Here is a 22099-nt window from a genome sequence, read left to right on the forward strand (position 1 = left end):
CCTTTCTCCTCGCAGGGTTTAAGGAAGAATAGTAAAGACAAGATCATGGATTAAAGATAAAACAGGATATGCATCTCAAACTAGTTCTTCATGTTTATCTCTTTGGTCCTTACTCTTCATAGATAATGGTAAAAAATAAGGCAGATGTGCTTTCTGCCCCTCAAACAGGTTTAGGAAGGAATTATGCAGTGTATACTGGCACAGGAATATCTTCATGGGGAAAATGGATTCATCAGATTATTGCTGCAATTTACTGAGCAACAGTTTCCAGCTGAATGAGGGTAAATTCACCCAAATGTTCTATGACTTCAGGTTATAACTATTTGAGAGTCTGAAGCCACAAGACCAAAGAGCAGAATAAAAGAAAAGTGACAAACTACTCAGAAAAGAAAAGTGGCAAACTACTTCCCATACTCAGAAGCGCAGATAAAATCCTTCAGGATCTTTTAGTACAGCAGTTTCCAAACTTTTTAGCCACGTTCACAGTAAAAAATACATTTCACATTATAACCCAATAAACACACACACACACACACACACACACACTAATAGATGATAGAGATATCTAGCAAAACATAAATAACTATGAACAAGAACTTTACAAGAGATTTATTTTCTCTACTACTTATGATGCATTCTAATAATTTTTATTCTATTCTATTTCATTGTTATGTTGGCCCATACCCTGTAAATTGATTTCTCTATCCACTAATGGACAGTGAACTGCAGTATGAAAAGCTCAGCCTTAGAAGAACAGCCCTCACGCTTCTTGATGTCCTAGATCACTAGGTGAGGAAGGGGTTTAAAGAATAGAATAGAATTCCTGCTGTATACCAGGCTGAGAGTAAAAAAATCTGGGTGCTACTCACCACCCTGCAACTATCTACTCCCTACGTATTCTCCTGGGTCTCAGAATGGTTGCTATAAAATAAGTACTTGTGATTTCAATTCCTTTTAACTCTGAAATTCAAATGTACATTATTTGATCATCACTATAAAACATAAGAGAGATGAGCATCAAATTTACAAAGAGATAAGGCTGACAACTGTCTGGGGAGGAACACCCCTTCTTTAGTGTGTTGGGATTCCACCTCCCACCTCTGCCTTATCTTTTTCAAATAAGTTTATTGAGATAAAATTCATATACCATACAATTCACCCATTTAAAGTGTAAAGTGTGCAACTTAATGTTGTTTAATATATTCACAGAGATGTGCAACCTTTGAAACAATCTAATTTTAGAACATTTTCGTTCCCTCTAAAAGAAATCCCACATTCATTAACAGCCAATCCACATTGTCCTCTACCTTCACTCCCAATCACAAATCTACTTTCAATCTCTATAAAGTTTCCTATCCTGGACATTTCATATAAATGAATCACACAATATGTGACTTTTGTGACTGACTTCTTTCATTTAGCATCATGTTTTCAAGGTTTATTCATGTGGTAGCATGCCTAAGTACTTCGTTCCTTTTTATTGTTAAATAATATTCTATTGTATGGATATACCACATTTTATTTATCTGTTCATCAGCTGAGCATATGGATTGTTTCTCCATTTTGGCTATTTTGAATAATGCTGCTATGGACATTCATATACAAGTTTCTGTGTGGATGTGTTTTCATTTCTTTTCGATATACACTGAGGAGTGGATCTGCTGGGTAGCATGGTAACTTTATGTTTAACTTTTTCAGGAATAGCAAAACTGTTTCCAAAGTCACTGTACTATTTCACATTCCCATCATCAATGTATGAGGGTTCAAATTTCTCCACATCCTTGCCAATGCTTGTTATTGCCTGCCTTTCCAGTGGATATAAAATGGTATTTCATTGTGGTTTATATTTGCATTTACCTAATGACTAATAATGTTGAGCATCTGTTCATGTACCAATTGGCCATTTGTATATCTTCTTGGAAGATATGTCTATTCAAATCCTTTACTCATTTTCAGTTAGGTTGTCTTTTTAATTATTTTTAATTTTTAAGTATTGAGTTGTAAAAATAATAATATATCCATATACGTGGATTATTTTATTATATCCAGATTTTATATATCACATATGTATATGATACTAGTGCCTTATCAGATATATGATTTGCAATAACTTTTTACATTCTATTGTTTGTCTTTTCACTTTTTTGATAGTGTCCTTTGGAGTGCAAGAGTTCTTAACTTTGATGAAGTCCAATTTATCTATTTTTTCTTTTGCTGCTTGTGCTTTTGTTGTCATATCTAAGAAACAATTGCCTAATTTATGATCATGAAGATTTATGCCTTTATTTTATTCTAAGATATTTATAGTTTTAGCTCTTACATTTAGTTTCTTCATCCGTTTTGTACTAATTTTTGTTTATAGTATGAGGTTGAATCCATTCATGTTTAATGTTATTATTGATAGTGTTGGATTTACCTTGGCCATTTTGCATTTTATTTTCATATATCTCATGTATTTTTTGTTCCTCTATTCCTCCTTTATTGTTTTCTTTTGTATTAGATATTTTCTAGTGTAATTTTTATTCTGCTTAGTGACTTTTTAATCATTTTTGAGTTATTATATTAGTGGTTACTCTAGGGCTTACAAAAAAGAATCTACTTCAGTATTATATTGATTTAGTTCCGGTAAAATAGACATTTTACTCCTATGTAGCTCTATTCCCTCTCCACCATTTTTGTACTATTGTTATTATACATATTATGTCTCTATATATTAAAATGCAGCAATACATTTTTATAATTATTAATTTATATAATCTATGTTTTCTAAGGAAGATGATAGAAGAAAGGAGAGCAAGCATATATTTATGGAGTGTCTTTATGAACTCTACTTATCCTTTCTAGTTCTCTTTATTTCTTCCTTCCTAAAGATTTGTGTCATTTTCTTACTCCAATACAGCTTTGTTCTCACCCATCTCCTTTGTGCTACTGTCAAACATATTACATTTTTATATGATATAGGCCCAATATTTACGTACGTATGTATATATCTGTATAGATAGCTTGTATACTTTCTGTTAAAATCAGTCAAGAGAAGAATGTACACAAATATTCAATTATATTGTCTTTTGTAATTTTTACATGTTACTCAAATTATTGTTTGATGATGCCTGTTTCAGCTTTAAGAACATCTTTTATTATTTCTATTATTTCTTATAAGTCAGGTTGGGTGAATTATGTTAGTTTTTGTTCATCTGAGAAAGCCTTTACTTAGCCTTGATCATGAACAGTAACTTTGATGGACAGAAGATTCTTGGTTGACAGTTTTTCCACTTTCAGCACTTAGAATATATGATCCCACTGCCTTCTTGCCTCTATGGTTACTAATGAGAAGTCAGTTGTTATTCTAACTGGGGTTCCTGTGTATATAATGAGTCTTTTTTCCTGATTTCAAGATTTTCTCTTTGTCTTCCAAAATTTTAACTACGATTTTAACTATAATAAGTCTGGCTGTGGATCTCTCTGTATTTATGCTACTTGGTGTTCATTAAGTTTCTTAAATGTATAGATGGCTTTTCATTAAATTTGGTAAGTCTTCTACCATTATGTCTTTGACTACTTTTTTCTATTCATTTTTCTCTCCCCTCTCTTTCTGATGCTCTCATTACACATATGTTGTGCTTAATGGTATCCCATATTTCTTTCAGGTTCTATTTATTTATTTATTTAAGACAGAGTTTCACTCTTGTCGCCCAGGCTGGAGTGCAGTGGCACAATCTCGGCTCACTGCAACCTCTGCCTCCCAGGTTCAAGCAATTCTCCTGCCTCAGTCTCCCAAGTAGCTGGGATTACAGGCACCCGCCACCACGCCTGGCTAATTCTTGTATTTTTAATAGAGACAGAGTTTCACCATGTTTGCCAGGCTGGTCTCAAACTCCGTACCTCAAGTGATCCGCCCCACTCAGCCTCCCAAAGTGCTGCGATAACAGGCATGAGCCACTGACTGCCGCCCGTTCATTTATTTTCATTCCTTTTTTCTTTCTGTTTTCAGGCTGCATAATCTCCATCAATCTGTCATTAAGTTTGCTGATTCTCCTGCTAGCCCAATCTACTGTTGAGCCACTTCAGTGAATCTTTCATTTCAGTTATTATACTTTTCAACTCCAAAATTTCCATTTGGTTATTTTGTAAAACAATTTCTATCTCTTTATTGATATTCTCTATTCAATGAAATGTTGTCATCACACCTTCCTTTAATTCATTAACCATGATTTCCTTTAGTCTTCTACACAGATTTATAATAGCTGCTTTAAAGTCTTTTCTAAGACTACCATTTGTCTCATTCAAAAGTGGTTTCTATTGTCTTCTTTTTCCCCTATGTATGGGTCACACTTCCCTGTTTCTTTGAAACTCTGCTCTGCTCTACAAGTGGACACAGGTGGAGGTGGTGCCGTGGTCTTCTCAGTTTTCCTCTTCCACCATGGACCCCTATTCTATGAGCCAGCTTGGGTAGGGGTGATTGGGATCCCAAAATTTTCAGCCTGAAGTGCCTAAGTTAGAGCTCCTACCCTACAGGGGAGGGGTGGTGGGTAAGACAGAGCTGGTCCTCTTTGCTGAGCCCACCTGGAAAAGGGCTTCTGCTATACAGGACTGCAGAAGGATGAGAAATATCAGCGGCCTGCCCCTACCAAAATGAGACAAACCATAGCCCCAAACTGGGGTACAGGGTAAAGAGAGTGCCCATCTTCTTGGCAACACATATGGGTAGACTTTCTATAAAACAGAGTTGAGGGTGGATAATGAGGAGGGTCATGGCTGAAATGTAATGGAGACTCTTATTTTTTACCTAGATTCAAATGTTGTTAAGTAATTGTTTCTTCATTTGCTATATGCTCTTATGACTATTAACAGAGACTTCAGACAATTTTTTAAAATATTTTCACTGGTTAAATTTCTGTTTTACTGTAAAGAGTATCTACCAAGCTCCCTACTCTGTTGCTATGGAAGTCCTTCCTCCCCTCTGCTTTATCGTGAATACATTCATGCATTTTCTACCTACCTTAAAATAAATTAGTTCTAGTAGTGGAGAGATGTAGAAAAGAGCATTCTTAAAGTGTTGTATTATTCATTATGTTTGTATCCATAAACACAAGCTTTGTCCATATGAATGACTAAGTTAGAATATTTGTCATTCATTCTATCAGAATGAGTCTAAAGTTGTGGCTGGTAAAGAGAAGGAAAAAAAGAAAACCTTTGAGATATTTTCAGCCACAAGAATGTTTTGCATGCCAGGAGCCAGAAGGTAAAGGAAAGGTTTGGGGTATGGGATTCAGGCATTTAGCAAACAGGGAGACGGCTGGAACTGACACTACAAGCTCTTAAAATGATGCAGAGGGAAGTATAGGTCTGGAGAAGAAAGGTGAAAGTGAATACTAACTTACAAACAAGTACTTCCTCAGTTCTAAGAGCTTTACCTGTCAGTACATATGTAACCCTCACAACAATGAATTATGAGACGGGCACTATTTTTTGGAAATTGAGGAACACAGGGGTTAAGTAACTTGCCCAAGTTGATAGCTAGTGCCACCCCTGCTCTTCACTACTTTGTCCTCCAGCTTAGGGGAGGGAGTTTTTCACGCTCACAGTTCCTTAGTGTGGCTGACCTTGCAGGTGAGATGAACTAATACCTATTCTAAACTCCTCCAGTGTTCAGAGGCTGGGAAACTTAAAGACAGCACTTCTCAGACTCTGTTGGGGCAGGGCTCTGAATGTCAATTGGGTTTGCAAATTGGAAGTGTGTGAATAAGCTTAGACAGATGGGAGATAAGGAAGAGGCTGCATCCTGTAGCTGGTGGAGCATTTATGCAGCTGTGCCCTGTCTCTGGCTTCCTGGACACCAAGAGATGAAGGTACCAACCATGGGCCTCCCATCCTTGCACTGGGCCATGGCAGTCTGGGATTAAAACCCAGCCATTCCATTAGAGGCCTCCTTGGAAGCCCAGCCTAGAACCTGCTGCTCTGGCTCTTAATAACTCCTCTGGGTTAGCAACTAATTACCTATAGTAAATCTCTTTCTGTTTATAGCGTCTGAAGTGGTGTTTTATTTCCTGCCTTGATCCCGGACTGATAATAATCTTCTCATCTTTCTTTTCCCTTCCCCTATACCATTGTCTGCAGAAAGAAGAATAATGTCAGACAGTAGAAAGGAAGCAGGGGAGAATAATTTGGGCAAATTCATTCATTCATGTGTTCACTCACGAAACGTTGAGTGCATACCTGCCATGCTCTAGGGACTGGACCAGACACCTCCTCCTCCCACCTTCCATCCCCCTCAGCGACTCTTGCTAGGATGGGATACTAGGATACAAACAAGTGGGGAAGAGGGGGCGGTTGTGGTCTCATGTCTCTATGATTTGCACACGCTGTCCCCTCTTTCTAGAACACCCTGCCTCCTTCTCTCATCCACCTTCCCATCTTACTAATCTTATTCACACACTTCCAATTTGCAAACCCTATTAGCATCCAGAGACCCACCCTAACAGAATCTGAGAAGCGGTGGCAGGTTCCTAAATGCTGTTCAGATACCACGTCCTCTCCGGAGCCAGGATTTGAACCCAAACAGATTATTTCAGAGTCTATGTGCTTAACTACCAGGCAGGAGGCAGGGTAAGGTTGGAAAGAAGGGAGGTGACAAGGTCCAGGTAGGACAATCATGTGTAACATCCATATATAAGCCAGGGGCTCATTTATTAAACTGCAAGTCACACAGCTCTGCCAGAAAGATCTGCATTTCCTCAGGAGGAAATTTATCTTGATTATGAACATGCTATGCTTTGCCCACTTACCTTGGCAAATAGGGAACGAGTAGAAACCAGAGCGGCAGGTATCACATCGAGGGCCCTCAACCCCAGGGCGGCACAGGCACCGTCCGTGGGCATCACATATTTCAGGGAGAACGCCTTCCAGATTACAGTCACACCCTGCGGAAGACAGGAAATTTTCAGAAGGGGTCTCCATCTTCCATCCCTTTCTTAATTTCTCCCTTCCTCTAGGTTTCTATCATGGAAATACAGATTATGAATTATCTATGGCTATTAAACATTCTTAACTCAGAAGACTACATCTTGAAGGGAAATTTTTAAAAATTCACAAAAGGTCAGACATATCATTAAAAAAAAAAACATGTAGGGATGGACATTCATTTGCAAACCATTCTTTTAACATCTATTCATGTGGAAACATTTTCTTTTCCCTCTAAAGCTGAGCTTTGTAAAGTATAACTTCAATTTAATAGATTCCCATCTCGTGACAGTCATGAATTAAACATATTTCTTCGTTCTAATTTTTAGAAGAAAAGAAACTAACATCAATTCAGCCCTACTACATGCCAGACCTCGGGGGCTTCCCTTGGATCGTCTCACTTACCCTCCTGGCACTGGCCTTCCCCACAGTCAGGCTGCTTCTAGTACCTCTATCCAGGGCTTTCCCACCTCAGGACCTCTACTCAGGCCAGTCCCTCTGCCTGGTATGCACTTCCCTTAGTTCTTAGCACAGTCAACTCTTTCTCATCCACCAGGCATCAGTTCAAACATCAGCTCCTCAGAAGGTCCCCCTGACCAGTCGGTATAAATGGCCCCCACTTTCCTCCTTTTATTCTCTATCTTAACTTCGCTTCTCTTTCACAATGCTTTCATTTTGGGGATCGTATATTGGCCCGAGACTTGCTTTGACCACTAGAATGAGGTGTAAGTATTGTCATGTGACTTCTGAGTCCAGGTCACCATAGGCCTTGCTGTTTCCACTCTTGCCCTCCAGGAATCCTGAGACCACTGTGGATGGGCACGGTCTGGCCTCCCTGAGGACAAAAGGCCACAATGACAGAGACTCCCAAATGTCCCAGCTAAATCCAGCCCCAGAAGACCCTCCAGCAAGTCCAGCAGAAGACCTGCCCAGCCAACTCACACAATTGAGAGAAATAACCCTTGTTCTTTTAAACTACTTAGTTTTGGGGTGACTTATGAACCAGAAATAGATAAGTAAATCACCCAGCAGACTGAACACCTAGTGAAAGGTCACCACAGGCCCCCAGGGCCAGTGCACAGTATTCCTTGGGAAATAGATACTGCTCAAAAATAATAATTAAGTCTATTAAGAGCCCTGTAAGACAGGTAAGTATTTTATAGATGAAAAAATAAAAGATGCTCAGAAAGGTTAATTAAATAGCCTAAGGTCACACAGCCAGGGAAGCAGTGTCAGAATTTGAACCCAGGACTGCCAGATTTCAAAGCCCATGTTCTTTCTATTATACTAAAAATACAAGCTGAGAATGATATGCCATTTTAGCATACTGACTGCTTCCAGCAAAGGCACTTTAGAAGCAGCAGATACAGGAAGCGTTCTCTGATCTCACCCTTTCTACCTAAAAGCAGGTCATAAAATTTCCCAGGAGAAAGGTGCCTGCCCTCCTTGTACCAGGAGAGAGCATACTTATCACTGGAGACTGGGAGTCGACTGGATTGGATCTGCACCAACAAACCCACTAAAATAACCCTTAGTTTCCCTCAATGCTTCCTAGCCAGGGTCCCACAATGTAGAGCCACTAGCCCAAGCTCTTTTGTCTTGTCACACTCCATACTTCATTGTCCTTTGTGTAAACATGTACAATACAGAGGCTTTGGGGCCTAATGGCTTTTTCTGGTCTTGATTTTCCTTCTAGAGACTCTCATGTACATGTAAAAATATTACACAAATTTGTGTGCTTTTTTTGCTGTTAATCTGTCTTAGGTTCATTTAATTCTAGGCCCACCCATGGGACCTAAGAGGGTAGAAGAAAGTTTTTCCTCCTTTTCAGAAGTGACAAGGACACATTCATGACAAGGGAAGCCTTGGAACCCAGGCTGGCACGAGCACCAACCACCCTGTCCGTCCATCACAGCTGCCATACAAGGTCCTAATGCCATAGCCCTGTAGGCTGAGAATGAATGCCATAGGGAAAGAGAATGTTTTTACTGTGAATTACAGTCTTGGCATTAAACGAGGTATTGAGATTCAGTGAGAAACTTGGGCTTTACCTTGGCATTGAGGTGCAAAGAATTCTGATTAAAATAGAAAAAGAAAGAACATCCCACACCTCATCCCTAAGTCACAGTGATTATATCTCAAGAAAATCCCTTGAGTCGTTCTCTACTGCCAGAGTTCCAGACTTCATCTTTGTTTGCCTGGATTATTTTGAGAACTTCCTAAGGAGGCTCTCTGCTTCCCATCTCGCTCCTTCTGATTCATTCTCCATGCTGGTGTCAAGAGTGATATTTCAAAAACATCAGCCTTTTCATATCACTTCCCAGTTTTAAATTCCTTGACAGTGACCCAATGTCTGCAGGACACAATACGAAGTCCTTCACATGTGACAGAGTAGATCCTTCAACATTTTCCAGGCTGCCAGCAACCCATGGGACATCTTTGTGCAAATTAGAAAAAGGTGCCCCTTCCTCAAGATGCTTTCCTGTCACCTGCTATAAAATCATCATCATCAATATGCAAATCTGCAATGTCTTCCATAATTGTGGTGCCCCTTAGATGAGGCACAGCTGTGCTTCGCAAACCTACACATCTGAACTGGCTGCCCACTCAGGTCTTTTCTTATTCCTCTAGGTCCTCTCCTTGAACTTCCTCTCTCTATCCCGTGCTTCAGTCCCAATGACCTGTCTGCCATCCCCTCTCTCCTAGCCCCATGGCTTCTCTTCCCTGCCCCTCTGCCTGACTGGCTCCTCTTCATGCTCCAAGACTCAGCTCGGATACCTCCTCCTGCTGCTCTGGGGAAGCTCTTCCAGGACTCTGTCTCTCTCCTTTCTCCCCTCCCCGCTGCCTCCTTTCCTCCCTCCTTCCTTCCTACCTTCACCCTGGCTGTAAGGCTGCCCCTCCCATATGCTCTCATGGCACTTAACTCCTGCCATGAGAACTGTTGACCTTTCTATGTCTCCTCAGACTGGGAGCTCCCAGGCAGGAGGAACTATGTATCAGGCAGCTGCCTGGCAGTGACTAGCACAGCATAGGCACTTAATAAAACTTTAATGAATGAAGATTATGGTAAATATTCAAGACTGCAACTCTCCTCAGTAGTCACCATTCCTTAAATTCTCCATGACTGGCATCTGTGCAGAGCCTCCAACCTGAGTTATGAGAATGTGCCTGGCCCTCTCTGAGCCTTAGCGGGCAGGTCTCTAAGCCAACATGACCGCCCCACCCTGCAGAGCTGCTGTCCTCAAGTGGCCGAGTATCTGACATGAGACAGTCCCCTACACAGTTCAAGAACGCACAGCACCATGGGTAGACTGAGGAGGAGTGTGGGTAGGGCAGAAGCAGGGAATGACGTCAGGACCGAGGTCCTGTTATAACTGACCTCCAGGGAGCCCTTGGCGCCGCCCAGCAATCCCACGACTTTCCCAAGCCCGTCCAACCCCCTACATTCCTGGATGACTCTTATACCTTCTCCCTAGTCAACCCCAAGGCCTCCTCTCCTGCTTCTTGCTCTCACCTTGTTTGTTATTCCACAGAGAAAACAAAACACAGCCAGAAGAGAACATCCACGAGCTCCCACCCCTGCCCCTGCCCACCCCTCCTCCGGCCCATGCATTCTGCTTTCTCTTGCTTTAATCTTTCCCTCTCAACAAACAGCAACTTCTTCCTTCTATTTGCTCAACTGAAAAGCCCTGGAGTCAACTCAGAGCCCTCTCTCTCTCTCATGTTCTACTTCTGGTCTAGCAATCCCCCAGCAAATCCTGCTGGTTCTAAATCCTGTGGATATAGCAGATATCCACAGTCTGTCCGCTGCTGTCATCTCCGCTGACACCACCTGGGTCTGAGCCACCATCATCTCTTCCTCATGGATTATGGAAAAAGCTTCCCATCAGCCCCCCTTGCTTCTTCTCTTCTCTTTTCCTGAGACTTTCTTTCAATACAGTAGACCCAGAGAGCCTTTATCTAACGTCACTTCTCTGTGCAAAAGTCTCCACTGCTCCTGTCTCATTTAGAGTAAAAGGGAAGGCCTCTCTAGTGGCTGACGAGGGCCTCCCTCCAGCCTGGTGCCTTCCTTTCCTACCAGTCTCACCTTCCCTCACTCCACTTTCACACACCTGGCCTCTTTCTGTTCGCTGAACACCCTTGGCCCAGGGTTGCCCCTGCCCCGGGGACTTTGCTCTTGCTCTTTCCTGTACCTGCTTCAGTGAGGCCTTCCCTGACTGCCCTAATTTACATCTGTAAACCTCACATTCCCTAACCTCCTCTCTGCCTTGTTTTTTCAGCAGCACTTATCACCAAAGCTGCCTCCAGACCATACCTGAGTTACTATATTGCTGTAGAGCCTGAACTTCACCGCCAAGGAGAGCTCTTCAGAAACCATCTTCTCTGCTGGTCCACACCGTGCTATTGTGAGCACGAAACATTCAGCTCAGGCTGAGACTTAGCTATTGTGAGCACGAAACATTCATTCCTGTTCATCGTTATACAAATCGGAATGTCTGGTCAGGAGGAGGGGAACCCGTGCTCACACATGCCTGGCACTACCTCCTCCCCAGTGACTACCAGGCCTCTGCTGGCACCCTGGGGAAGGAGAGGCAAACTCAGGGGATGTGAGCATGAGTCAGATGGTGCCCAGTCGTGGGCTGTGCACGTGTGCTGTGCCCTTCCCTTGGTGCCGGTGTGCCCTTCTGAGAACCTGTGCATCCCTGCGGATGCCATAATGGGTTTATGCAGGAAACTCCCCATGGCTCCAGAACCCAGCCCAGAGGCCTGGAATCTTCTCACATGAGTTAGTTTATACCTATGATGTGAATGGCTCCCCCTTAAAACTGGCACCCACGTTTGGAATACAACTCTGCCTCTCACAGTCTAATGAATTAGCTATTTTCCTTGCCTGGGTTTCTGTATTATGTATGTTATTATCTGGGTCCCTCCACAGGAATATAAGCTCCAAGAAAGCTGGGAATTCTTTTCTATTCTGTCTACTGCTAAGTCCCCAGCAGCCAGAATGGTACTTTGCACATAACAGGGAATCTTAAAATACTTAGGGAATGAATGATTAGGTAAATGTAACACCCACATCCTCTGGTACTCACCCCTCCACCCCCAGAGACTGCTTACTGCACACCACTGCTACTCTCTGCCAGGGGCTTGTTTGGGGGCTGCAGAAGCTCCTCAGCCTTCCTGAAGGGCAAGCCATCAGTGCCAGACAGTGAATGCCTCAGAAGCACTAAAGCCTCCATTAATGGCAGATAACTGCCATTACCTGCCATCGCACCTTTATCATGGTCCCCTTCACTCCCTGACTCTCTCCCTTCCTGGGATCGCCTCCCAAATAAATGACTTGCTCTCCATTCCTTTCTCAGGGTGTGTTTTCAGGGAACTCAAAAAAAGACAACAGACCACAGGCTGCCACTGAAGGTCTTCAAGCAAGCTGGTGATATCTAATCCAAGCTCTGCGCAGTTTCCTACGTCAGGTAGTGCCCTCGTAAGAGACAGGCTAGAGTGGGGACGGATGGGTGGGTAGTAGGTCAACTAGGAAACACCTGCAAGGCACCTACCATGCTCTAGGAAGGGAGACTTGGCCTTGGATGTGGCAGTGTGCACAGGAAGTAGGAAAAGAATAAGGGCATAACATTTTCACTGGAGTTAAACCAAAAGGGAGGTTACTTACCTCTTATGTCTCCAGCTACTGGATCTTCTGGACTTGGAGTAGAAACAGGAAAAATGGGAATTTCTGTAAAGATAGTTTATTTAAAAATATAGAGAATGATTAAGGAGATAGTAAAATAAAACACTAAGTTGTACTAACTAGGACGACACCCTCTGTCACTTAGTGAAAAGTAGCATATAGAGATTAATTTAAAGAAAGGCGATATTGCTATATCTCAAATGTGTTTAGTAAGTGAAACCAGACTGGTCAGACATTCCCATTTGTATAACAATGAACAGAAATGAATGTTTTGTGCTCACAATAGCAAAGTCTCAGCCTGAGCAGGGATGAGTTTGGCTTCCTTAACATCTTTATTGGTTTTTTTAACATAAAGTCAAGGCTTTAAAAAAATGTTTTCTTTCATGTTTTTTTCCTGACATTTTGTTTATGCCATAAAACTACTTCAGGCTTCTTCCTCTTCTTCTTTTCACTAAAAAGGCAGACCAGGTGTGGTGGCTCATGCCTGTAATCCCAGCACTTTGGGAGGCCAAGGCAGGCAGATAACCTGAGGTCAGGAGTTCAAGACCAGTCTGACCAACATGAAGAAACCCCATCTCTACTAAAAATACAAAATTAGCCGGGTGTGGTGGCGCATGCCTATAATCCCAGCTACTCAGGAGGCTGAGGCAGGAGAATCGCTTGAACCCGGTGGGCAGAGGTTGCGGTGAGCCAAGATCGCACCATTGCACTCCAGCCTGGGCAACAAGAGCGAAACTCTGTCTCAAAAAAAAAAAAAAAAAAGGAAAAAACAATTTCGTTCAGCCTTCTACCAAGACACACAGATTCAACATTGATAAAATTCTGATGTGGTGTCTCATCAACCAAAGTAGGACAGTCTCCACAGAGAAAGTGGGTGCAATTTAAACAATTACCTGAGGTGGCAGATGTGAACGAGAACATATAAGTTACCCATTCACGTGAGTCCTGCCCCCATGTCCCCACAACTCAATATGCGTTTCCTATGATGGCTCTGCAGGAGTCAGGAGGGTGGGGCCGGGAAACATCTGATAGAGTGATACAGACAGACAGGCTCTCCTTGAGACAGTGTTTCTTTGTCCTAACCCCAAAGTGCAGTTTTCCCACTGCTGCACAACAAACAGAGCCAACGCTCATCACAGTTTGCGCAGCTGGTTTCACAGATTCTCCTGTTTCACGCTCTACAGCGTTTCTGACAGACACATATTTTTTTCTCTTGGTGATGCTGAGATGTTCACTTAGATCACTGCAGTGGGGTGGAGTACGGGTGCTTCAAACTTGGCCTCTTACACAGCAGGAGAGGAAACATGCCTCCCCGGGCTCCTAAAACACAGCACACACTATATGCATGCAAACAAGTATCTGGAAGCCCATGATATTTTCCCTCCGTTTAGGAGGAAAAATCACACATGTGGATTATTAAGTTGAAATTGCAAAATATTTGACCTTTTTGACCTACTGAGATGGCAATTTCTATGGTACAACATAACACTTTGGAGATAAGTAAGACTGTAAAATGTACTAATATAAAATTTGTATTCCAAACTTTCAGAAACACTTTTACATAAATACAACTCACCTGGCTCCATTTCTGTCTCTCCTTCCCTACCTGTCCACCATGCCTCAGAGGTTAATGCACAAAAGCCAGCTCTGGACCAAAAAGGGTGGCCTCTTGTTCCGCAGCGGGTACTTACTCAAGCAAAATGGAAAATTGTAGTATCCAGCCGCACACTTCTCACAGTTGTCTCCATGGAAATTTGGCTTGCAGTGACAGCGGCCTGAGCCCTGTTCACAGCCATCCGCATGCTCAGGGTCACAGCTGCAGGCTAAGAGAAATCCAGTTTTCAAAGGATCAGTCCTTCACTGCACTTAACAAAGTAAATATGTTCCAACACTTCCCAGCAAACGTTCCACACTTGATTGTTGGTCTATAGGTATTCTTGGAAGGGCACAGCCTATTTCCCACCTCACACCTGATTGATGGTTCTCACTGCCTGAAGCTCATGAGCTGTCAGAGATCAGCTGTAATGAGCGTCCACACAGAAGTTCTCATGGATGTCGTTTACCCCACTGAGCACTGCCCAGCTCACTGAGTCAGAGGTAAGGCCTGCACAGACTACAGTGAGAGGGGCTGGGGGTGGAGTGGGGGTGTATGCCTTAGCACTGTTGGGCACAGCCCTTTCTAGCTATGAACCAACTGTGAATGTCCACAAAGTGGTCATTAATACACAGTTATGATACAGACACAAGTGTGGAGTGCCTACACATGGAGATATAATCTGTGGACAGCAGACCAAGACCCATAACCCAAATGTTAATTTGAGTGAAATGGCTTACTGAAGGCAGCTTTTGTAACCAAAAATGATTAGCAGGCACGATTATCAGGCTTGCACTGCAGTAAGGCGTAGTTGAAGTATAAGAAGTTTGTTGACCTCCCACTTGGGGGCCTCCCTTGACCTGGCAGGTGCATCCTGGACAGGGAAAACACTGTCACAGCTCATCTGAATACAACTCCCATGAAGACCTGGGTGACCTGGCATCCTGGTATCCTTTGCTTAATTTGCTTAGAATTCATGCGTCCTACTGATCCTTTATGCCAAGCCTCTAATACCTCTGTGGACCACTTCAATGATGAAAAAACTAGAAAGGTGATGAAACAGTGAGGCTCCTAATGAGGTACAGTTACATTGGCAATGTCCTCTTTTCCTTTCCCTATGCCTATTCTTTGTAGGCACAAGACAGGCAATGGACATACTTTGCAGCATGATGTGGAAGAAGGAAGAAAAGTGAAAACACATTTTTTAACAACTAAGAATGCCCTAGAGAGAAGTAAATCTGTCTACATATTCCTTGGACTTTAATGCCCACAAATGTTAATGATATGATTAATCATGGAGTGGGCACAGGATTGCCTTCAGGACTGGAATTGCTTTCCAACTGTGACAATCAGGCAACTTAAAAGAACAAAGCATTGAATAGGGTATAGGTTGCACATGTAGGGAAAAGTCTGTAAATCTGACACAAGATTCATAATTCTACAAGAAAAAAACTAGAGGCATTCTTCTGTGTAATAGAATAGTTATGGCACAGTCATGTCAGACAAAAAAGGAACTATATCCTGGATCTAGCGGTTAGTGGTTTTGTCACCTAGCCTAAGTTATATATAACTACTCAGATTGTTTGGTTTCTCCGTATCTAAAAGTGAGGATAATAATACAATGTCCTATTTGTTGTGATAATTAAACAAGACCTCTGTGAAAGTATTTAGGTAATGCCTCACATATGGCAAGTACTCAACAAATATTAGCTATTTTAAACAATGTGACTATTATTAAATCCTTATGAACTCATTACTATGTTGTCTTATTCTAATTCAGTTGTTGTTGTTGTTGTTTTTGAGACATAGTTTCACTCTGTCTCCCAGGCTGGAGTGCAGTGTCGAGACCTTGGCTTCCGCCTCCCGGGTTCAAGCAATTCTCATGCCTCCACCTCCAGAGTAACTAGGATTACGGGTGAGCACCATCATGCCTGGCTAATTTTTTTGTATTTAGTAGAGACAGGGTTTTTCACCATGTTGACCAGGCTCGTCTTGACCTCTTGGCCTCAAGTGATCCACCTGCCTCAGCCTCCCAAAGTCCTGGGATTACAGGCGTGAACCACCACCTCTGGTCCAAAAATTGAAATTATTAGAGATCATAGAAACATGTCAAAACAACAGAAAATGGAGAAACTAACATTTATCACAGGGCTAATATGTGACAGGCCCAGTGGTAAGTATTTTCCTACATGCTTTTAATTGCGTTTTATTTAATCTTATAAAATATATTATCATTTCCATTTACATGCAATAAATCAAAAACTCAAAGAGACTGTGTAAGTGACTGAGGTCACATAGCGAGCAGAACGAACACTCTGAAGAGAGAAGGCATGAAGGAAGTTATTAACTGATCCAAAGTTAGCCTGATGACTTTGTTGAAGCAGTACACACAGGCTAAGATACACCAACTTGAAATGAAACTTACGGATGCAGCCATCAGGGGCATCCACTGGAACCCCATAAGGGCGGTAATAGCCCTTAGCACACTGTTCACAGTTTACTCCAGCTGTGTTGTGCTAGAAAGAAACAAAAGAAACTTAAAAGGAAGGGTTCTGGGGAAGTTGATTCTCCTTATTTCGTGCTACTCACGCAGAGGAATAATTCTGTCATATACAATTGTAATTTTGAAGTCACTGAAATTAAAAAAAAAAAAAAAGCATTAATCTTGACCTTGACCAAAATTTACCATAGGACTGGCTTAATCTTGGTTCTGGAATTTTTTTCTTATTGGGAGAGGAAAGGAAACATTCCATCAACTGGACAAGCCCAGGCTTTATCTTTGATCGAAGAATTTGCTTTAATGAAGCACCTGACATGTGAGTGAGAGAAGACGACTGTTCTCATAGCCTCATTCAGAAGAACTGACGAATGGATAATGAATCGCCTGCAGTTTAACCCAAGGATCATGTGTGCATTTACACCTTCTCCAATTTTGGAAGGAATAACATATACAGATCCTTGTCTCTCTTTGTTCTAACTTTACCTGTGCTTTAGTCATAAAACGTTTTCTGAATACTTCTGTTTCATGAATGGAAAATGGAGGCATAAGTCTCATACATGAATTTTAAGGCACAATACTAGGCAGCTCTTTCCAGTTCATGGTTAATCCTCATAATTGCCACAAATTAAATTACCCAACGTGCATCATCAGTTTCCAGGAACTATGGATCTAGCTCATTTCTGCCTCTTTTGCTCTAATTTGGAAATAATTAGGAGGACAATGTTCTTTCATTAATGAAAAGAAAGGCAATAAGAAGTTAACAAGAACAAAAATACACTTTGACCCACACAAAAGTCTGCACAGAAACACAGAGGGGAGAACAAAGACCCATTCTGTATCCTCTCCTGTTTTAGATAATTTTATTAACTACAGACTTTTCTTTATTACCACTCCTTTTCCCATAGGCTAAAATCTGAATTCACTTTACTGCTGAGGTCTAAAACCACATTGGCCACTTCTGTGACTTGAAATTTACATGCATAAACATGGTGGGTAAATCAGAAACAGCTGTGGCCCACCTTCCCATCCAACGTCAGCTAACCCTCACATCTGTTGTTTGCCACTGTTTCTTACCATAGACAGAGGACATCAGGTTAACTTTGGCTCCCAAATCTTTTATTGTTGGAGTGGGAAATGAAAAAATGTTCTCTGAATTGCGCAGCCCAGGTTTCCTCCTCTACTACAAAGTGGTTAATAAAGTACCTGCTACAGAGAAATTATATTTTTAAGACACAAAGGATAGCAATGAAAGACTGAAAGAGAGCAACAAATTAGAGTACTCTGTAGATAGAATAATGCCTGTAGTTTGCCTTGAAATCTCAGTGGTTCTCCAGAACCTGCACACCCTGAGGGCAAGACACACCACGTTATCCATGGACACCATGATGGTCCTGGTTGGACCAAGGCCAGGTTGAAACCCAAGGACAGTGGTGATGACCCAAGGACATCCATTCCTCTATCCATCCACTAATTCATCTCATCTCTTATGCATTTCAAAACAAATTGCAGCTATCAGTCACTTTCCCCTAAATACTTCACCATGCATTTAACTAGCTGGAATTCAATATTTGTTTACAGGTTTTTTTCTTCTGTTTTAAAGGACAGTTTTTTAGGACATATTGGAGGTGTGGGAGAGGTGATCTTGTTGGGAGCAGTGGGAACTTGAAGTTGCATTTTCCTGACACTTAAGAGCAAACCCCAACTACCCAAACTAAAGAGGGTGCTAATGGAATCTGTACAGGTAACAAGCCCGACTCCTCCCCACCTTACTTAGTCCATCCTTTGGCACTACTGAGAGAGGCTTTCTATGGAATGCTCACCTACAACCAGGCCCTGCTCTGATCAGCTTTAGGTCTGAATTCCTTCAAGAAGAACTTTTCCAAGGTGTTTTCCACCTTCAAGCAAATCCTCCATCCCTCTGCCTTTCTGTCTTTCTCTCAATTCCTTCACCACTCTGTTGCTGGCTTCCATTTCTGTGAATCTCAAGCACGCAGAGACTCTGGGGTGGCCCATTCACCAGTCTTCCTCTCTCTGGAGGAGTTTCCTTACTTAGGCCTATAAGGCCTGACATGATCTGGCTTTTGTCACCCTCCGGATTCATCGACCCCCTACTCACTCCCCTCCAGCTACACGGGGCTCCTTGGGAAGGGAAGGGAAGGGAGAAGAAGGGAAAGGAAGGGGAAAAGAAAAGAAAAATTAAAGTCTGGAAATAGTGAAACCAACATAACAAGGACACAACTAGGGAGTGAGTTTAAGACTTAGATCAGCCCAGGTGCCGTGGCTCACGCCTGTAATCCCAGCACTTTGGGAGGCCAAAGTGGGTAGATCATGAGGTCAGGAGTTCAAGACCAGCCTGACCAACACCGTGAAACCCCGTCTCTACTAAAAATATAAAAATTAGCTGGGCATGGTGGCATGCACCTGTAATTCCAGCTACTCAGGAGGCTGAGGCAGGAGAATTGCTTGAACCTGGGAGGAGGAGGTTGCAGGGAGCCGAGATTACACCACTGCCCTCCAGCCAGGGTAACAAAAAAAAAAAAAAAAAAAAGAAGACTTAGATCAGAAGCCACATCTCTATGGAAGAGGTGGTGAAGGACTTTGTTTTAGTTCATGGAGATAAAGTATCTTCGTGCATCATCTCAAACAACAGGGATAATCTTCAATCTTAGTTAAGAGCATCAATATTTAACCAAAGGGAAAGAAATCAAGAAGGAGTCAATTCAAAAATTTCATGCTCCTGGCCTTCTTCTTTCATTACTCTTTTCTCTCAACATTTTATCTTGAAAAATTTCCAACTTTACAGTGAACACCTTTACACTTCCCTACCTAGAATTTACCATTAATATTTTACCACATTTGTTTTATCACATAATTATCCATCCATCCATTCCTCTATCCATCCACTAATTGATCTTATCTCTTATGCATTTCAAAACAAATCGCAGCTATCAGTCACTTTCCCCTAAATACTTCACCATGCATTTAACTAGCTGGAATTCAATATTTGTTTACAGTTTTTTTCTTCTGTTTTAAAATTTATAAGTGCAAAAAACTTGTAAGTGCAAAATTATTAATTGCACATCCATGGAGTCAAGACAAATTCATACATCTGTGAAACCCAATTCCTTATCTAGATATAGAGCAACATCGTTACCCCAGAGTTCCCCTTTCCCCTTCACAGTCCATCCCCATCATCAACTCTTCAGAGTCAACCACAGTTCTGATTTTCTCCACTATGGACTACTTTTACCTGTTTCAGAATTTCATTTAAACGACCCTGATACTTGTGTGTGTGTGTGTGTGTGTGTGTGTGTGTGTTTTTAGTCGTCATTCACTCAGCATAATGTTTTTAAGATTCTTGCATGTCGCTGTGTCCATCAGTAGTTTCTTCCTCTCTGTTGCTCCACAGAATCCCATTCTATAGTTATGCCCGAGTTTCTTCATCCATTCTACTATCATTGGTCACCTGGGCTATTTCTAGTTGGGGGTATTTGCATAAAGCTGCTATAAACTTTTTGAAAACAAACATTTCCATTTCTTATGAATAAATGCCTATGAGTGGAAATTGTGAGTCATACGGTAGGTGTATGTTTAGTTTTATTTTTTTTAATGGCCATTTTCCCAAAGCAGTTGTACCATTCTGCATTGCTATCAACAATGCATGAATAGGTGTGGTTATTCCACATCCTCACTAAAATTTGATGTTGTCAGCCTTTTTAATAATAGTCATCCTATAAAGCTGAGGAAAAAATAGCAATCCTGGGGAGTATGTAGTTGTATGTCATTGTAATTTTAATTTGCATTTCTCTGATGACTAATAATGTTAAGCTCTTTGATATACATTTACTGGCCATTTATGTATCTATTTTTGTCAAGTAACTATTCAAATCTTTTGAATTTTTTTGAGTTTTTTTTTTTTTTTTTTAATAACTGAGCTGTGAAAGTTCTTTATATATCCCGGATACCAACCATTTGTCAGGTTTATGTTTTGTGAGTATTTTCTGTCTGTGACTTGCCTATTCATTTTCTTAATAGCACGTTTTGTTTTGAACAGAAGTTCTTAATTTTGATAAAATATAAATTGTCAATTTTTCATGGTTATTGCTTTTTGTGATGTAAGAAAACTTGGCATATCCTCAAATCACAAAAATATAGTTCTATATCAATTTAATTTTTGTGTATGACTTGAGGTAGGGGTTGGGTTTTTTTTGTTTTTGTTTTTGTTTTAAGTATCCAGTTATCTGAGAACCATTTGTTGAGCAATCCTCCCATTGGATTGCTTTGGTGTTTTTAATCAAAAAACAAATGTCAGGCCAGGTGCTGTGGCTCATGCTCGTAATCCTAACACTTTGAGAAGCCAAGGCAAGAGGATTCCTTGAGAGCAGGAGTTCAAGACTAGCCTGGGCAACATAGCAAGATCCCATTTCTAAAACACAAAAAACTTTTGTTTAAATTAGGCATGATAGTGCATGCCTGTAGTCCTAGCTAATTGGGAGGCTGAGGCAGAAGGACTGATTGAGCTCAGGAGTCTGAGGCTGCAATGAACTATGATCACATCACTGCACTCCAGCTTGGGTGACAGAGTAAGATCCTGTCTCTGAAAAAAAAAAAAAAAGAAATAAAAAATCAAATATCTTTAAAAGTGTGGGTCTGTTTCTGTGCTCCCCACTCTGCTACATTGGTCTTTTTCTATCCTTATGTCAGTATCACAGTACAGCGTTTTCATTACTGTAGCTTTATAGTTAGTACTGAAGTAAGATAATATAAGCCCCCCAGCTTTATTCTACTTTTTTAAGACACCTTTGGACAGTCTAGGACATTTACACATCCACATAGATTTTGGAATCCACTTGGCAACTTCTATCCAAAAGCCTGCATTAAATCAACTTGGGAAGATCAACTTGGGAAGAATCAACATGTTAACAATATTGAGTCTTCCAATCCATAAACCTTTATACCTTTCTGTTTATTTAGGTCTTTCTAGATTTCTCTCAGCAATTATTTTAGTTTTAGTGTGGAAGTCTTGCATGCCTTTTGTTAAATGTATTCCTAAGTATTTCATGTAATTTGACAATATTTTAAATTACATTTTTACATTTTCCTATTGTTTGCTGATAGCATATAAAATACAATTAATTTCTATATTATCCTTGTATCTTGCAATCTTACTAAATTCACTTATTAGTTCTGGTATTTGTTTTGTATATTCCTTAGGATTTTCTAAATAAAACATCGTATCATGTGAAAACATAGTTTTACTTCTTCCTTTCCAATCTAAATGTCTCTCTTTTTTTTTTCTTGCCTTATTGCAATGGTTAGGATCTCCAGGGCATTGTTTAACACAAATGGTGATTGC

At 41.2% G+C, this 22099-nt stretch overlaps 1 protein-coding gene across 2 annotated transcripts in view; it reads right to left on the reverse strand.

Moving 5' to 3' along the window:
* Positions 1-22099, reverse strand: part of LAMA3 (laminin, alpha 3) — a 271074-nt gene that overhangs the window by 166252 nt on the left and 82723 nt on the right. For both annotated transcript variants that reach the window (XM_011988082.1, XM_011988080.1), the window contains exons 9-12: positions 16669-16759; positions 14341-14472; positions 12632-12694; positions 6786-6920 (exon numbers count right to left, since the gene is read on the reverse strand). In XM_011988082.1, the coding sequence (XP_011843472.1) occupies positions 6786-6920; positions 12632-12694; positions 14341-14472; positions 16669-16759 (421 nt within the window). The remainder of the gene's footprint in view (positions 1-6785; positions 6921-12631; positions 12695-14340; positions 14473-16668; positions 16760-22099) is intronic.

Source organism: Mandrillus leucophaeus, unplaced genomic scaffold (assembly GCF_000951045.1).
Source record: "Mandrillus leucophaeus isolate KB7577 unplaced genomic scaffold, Mleu.le_1.0 Scaffold322, whole genome shotgun sequence".
Lineage (NCBI taxonomy): Eukaryota > Metazoa > Chordata > Mammalia > Primates > Cercopithecidae > Mandrillus > Mandrillus leucophaeus.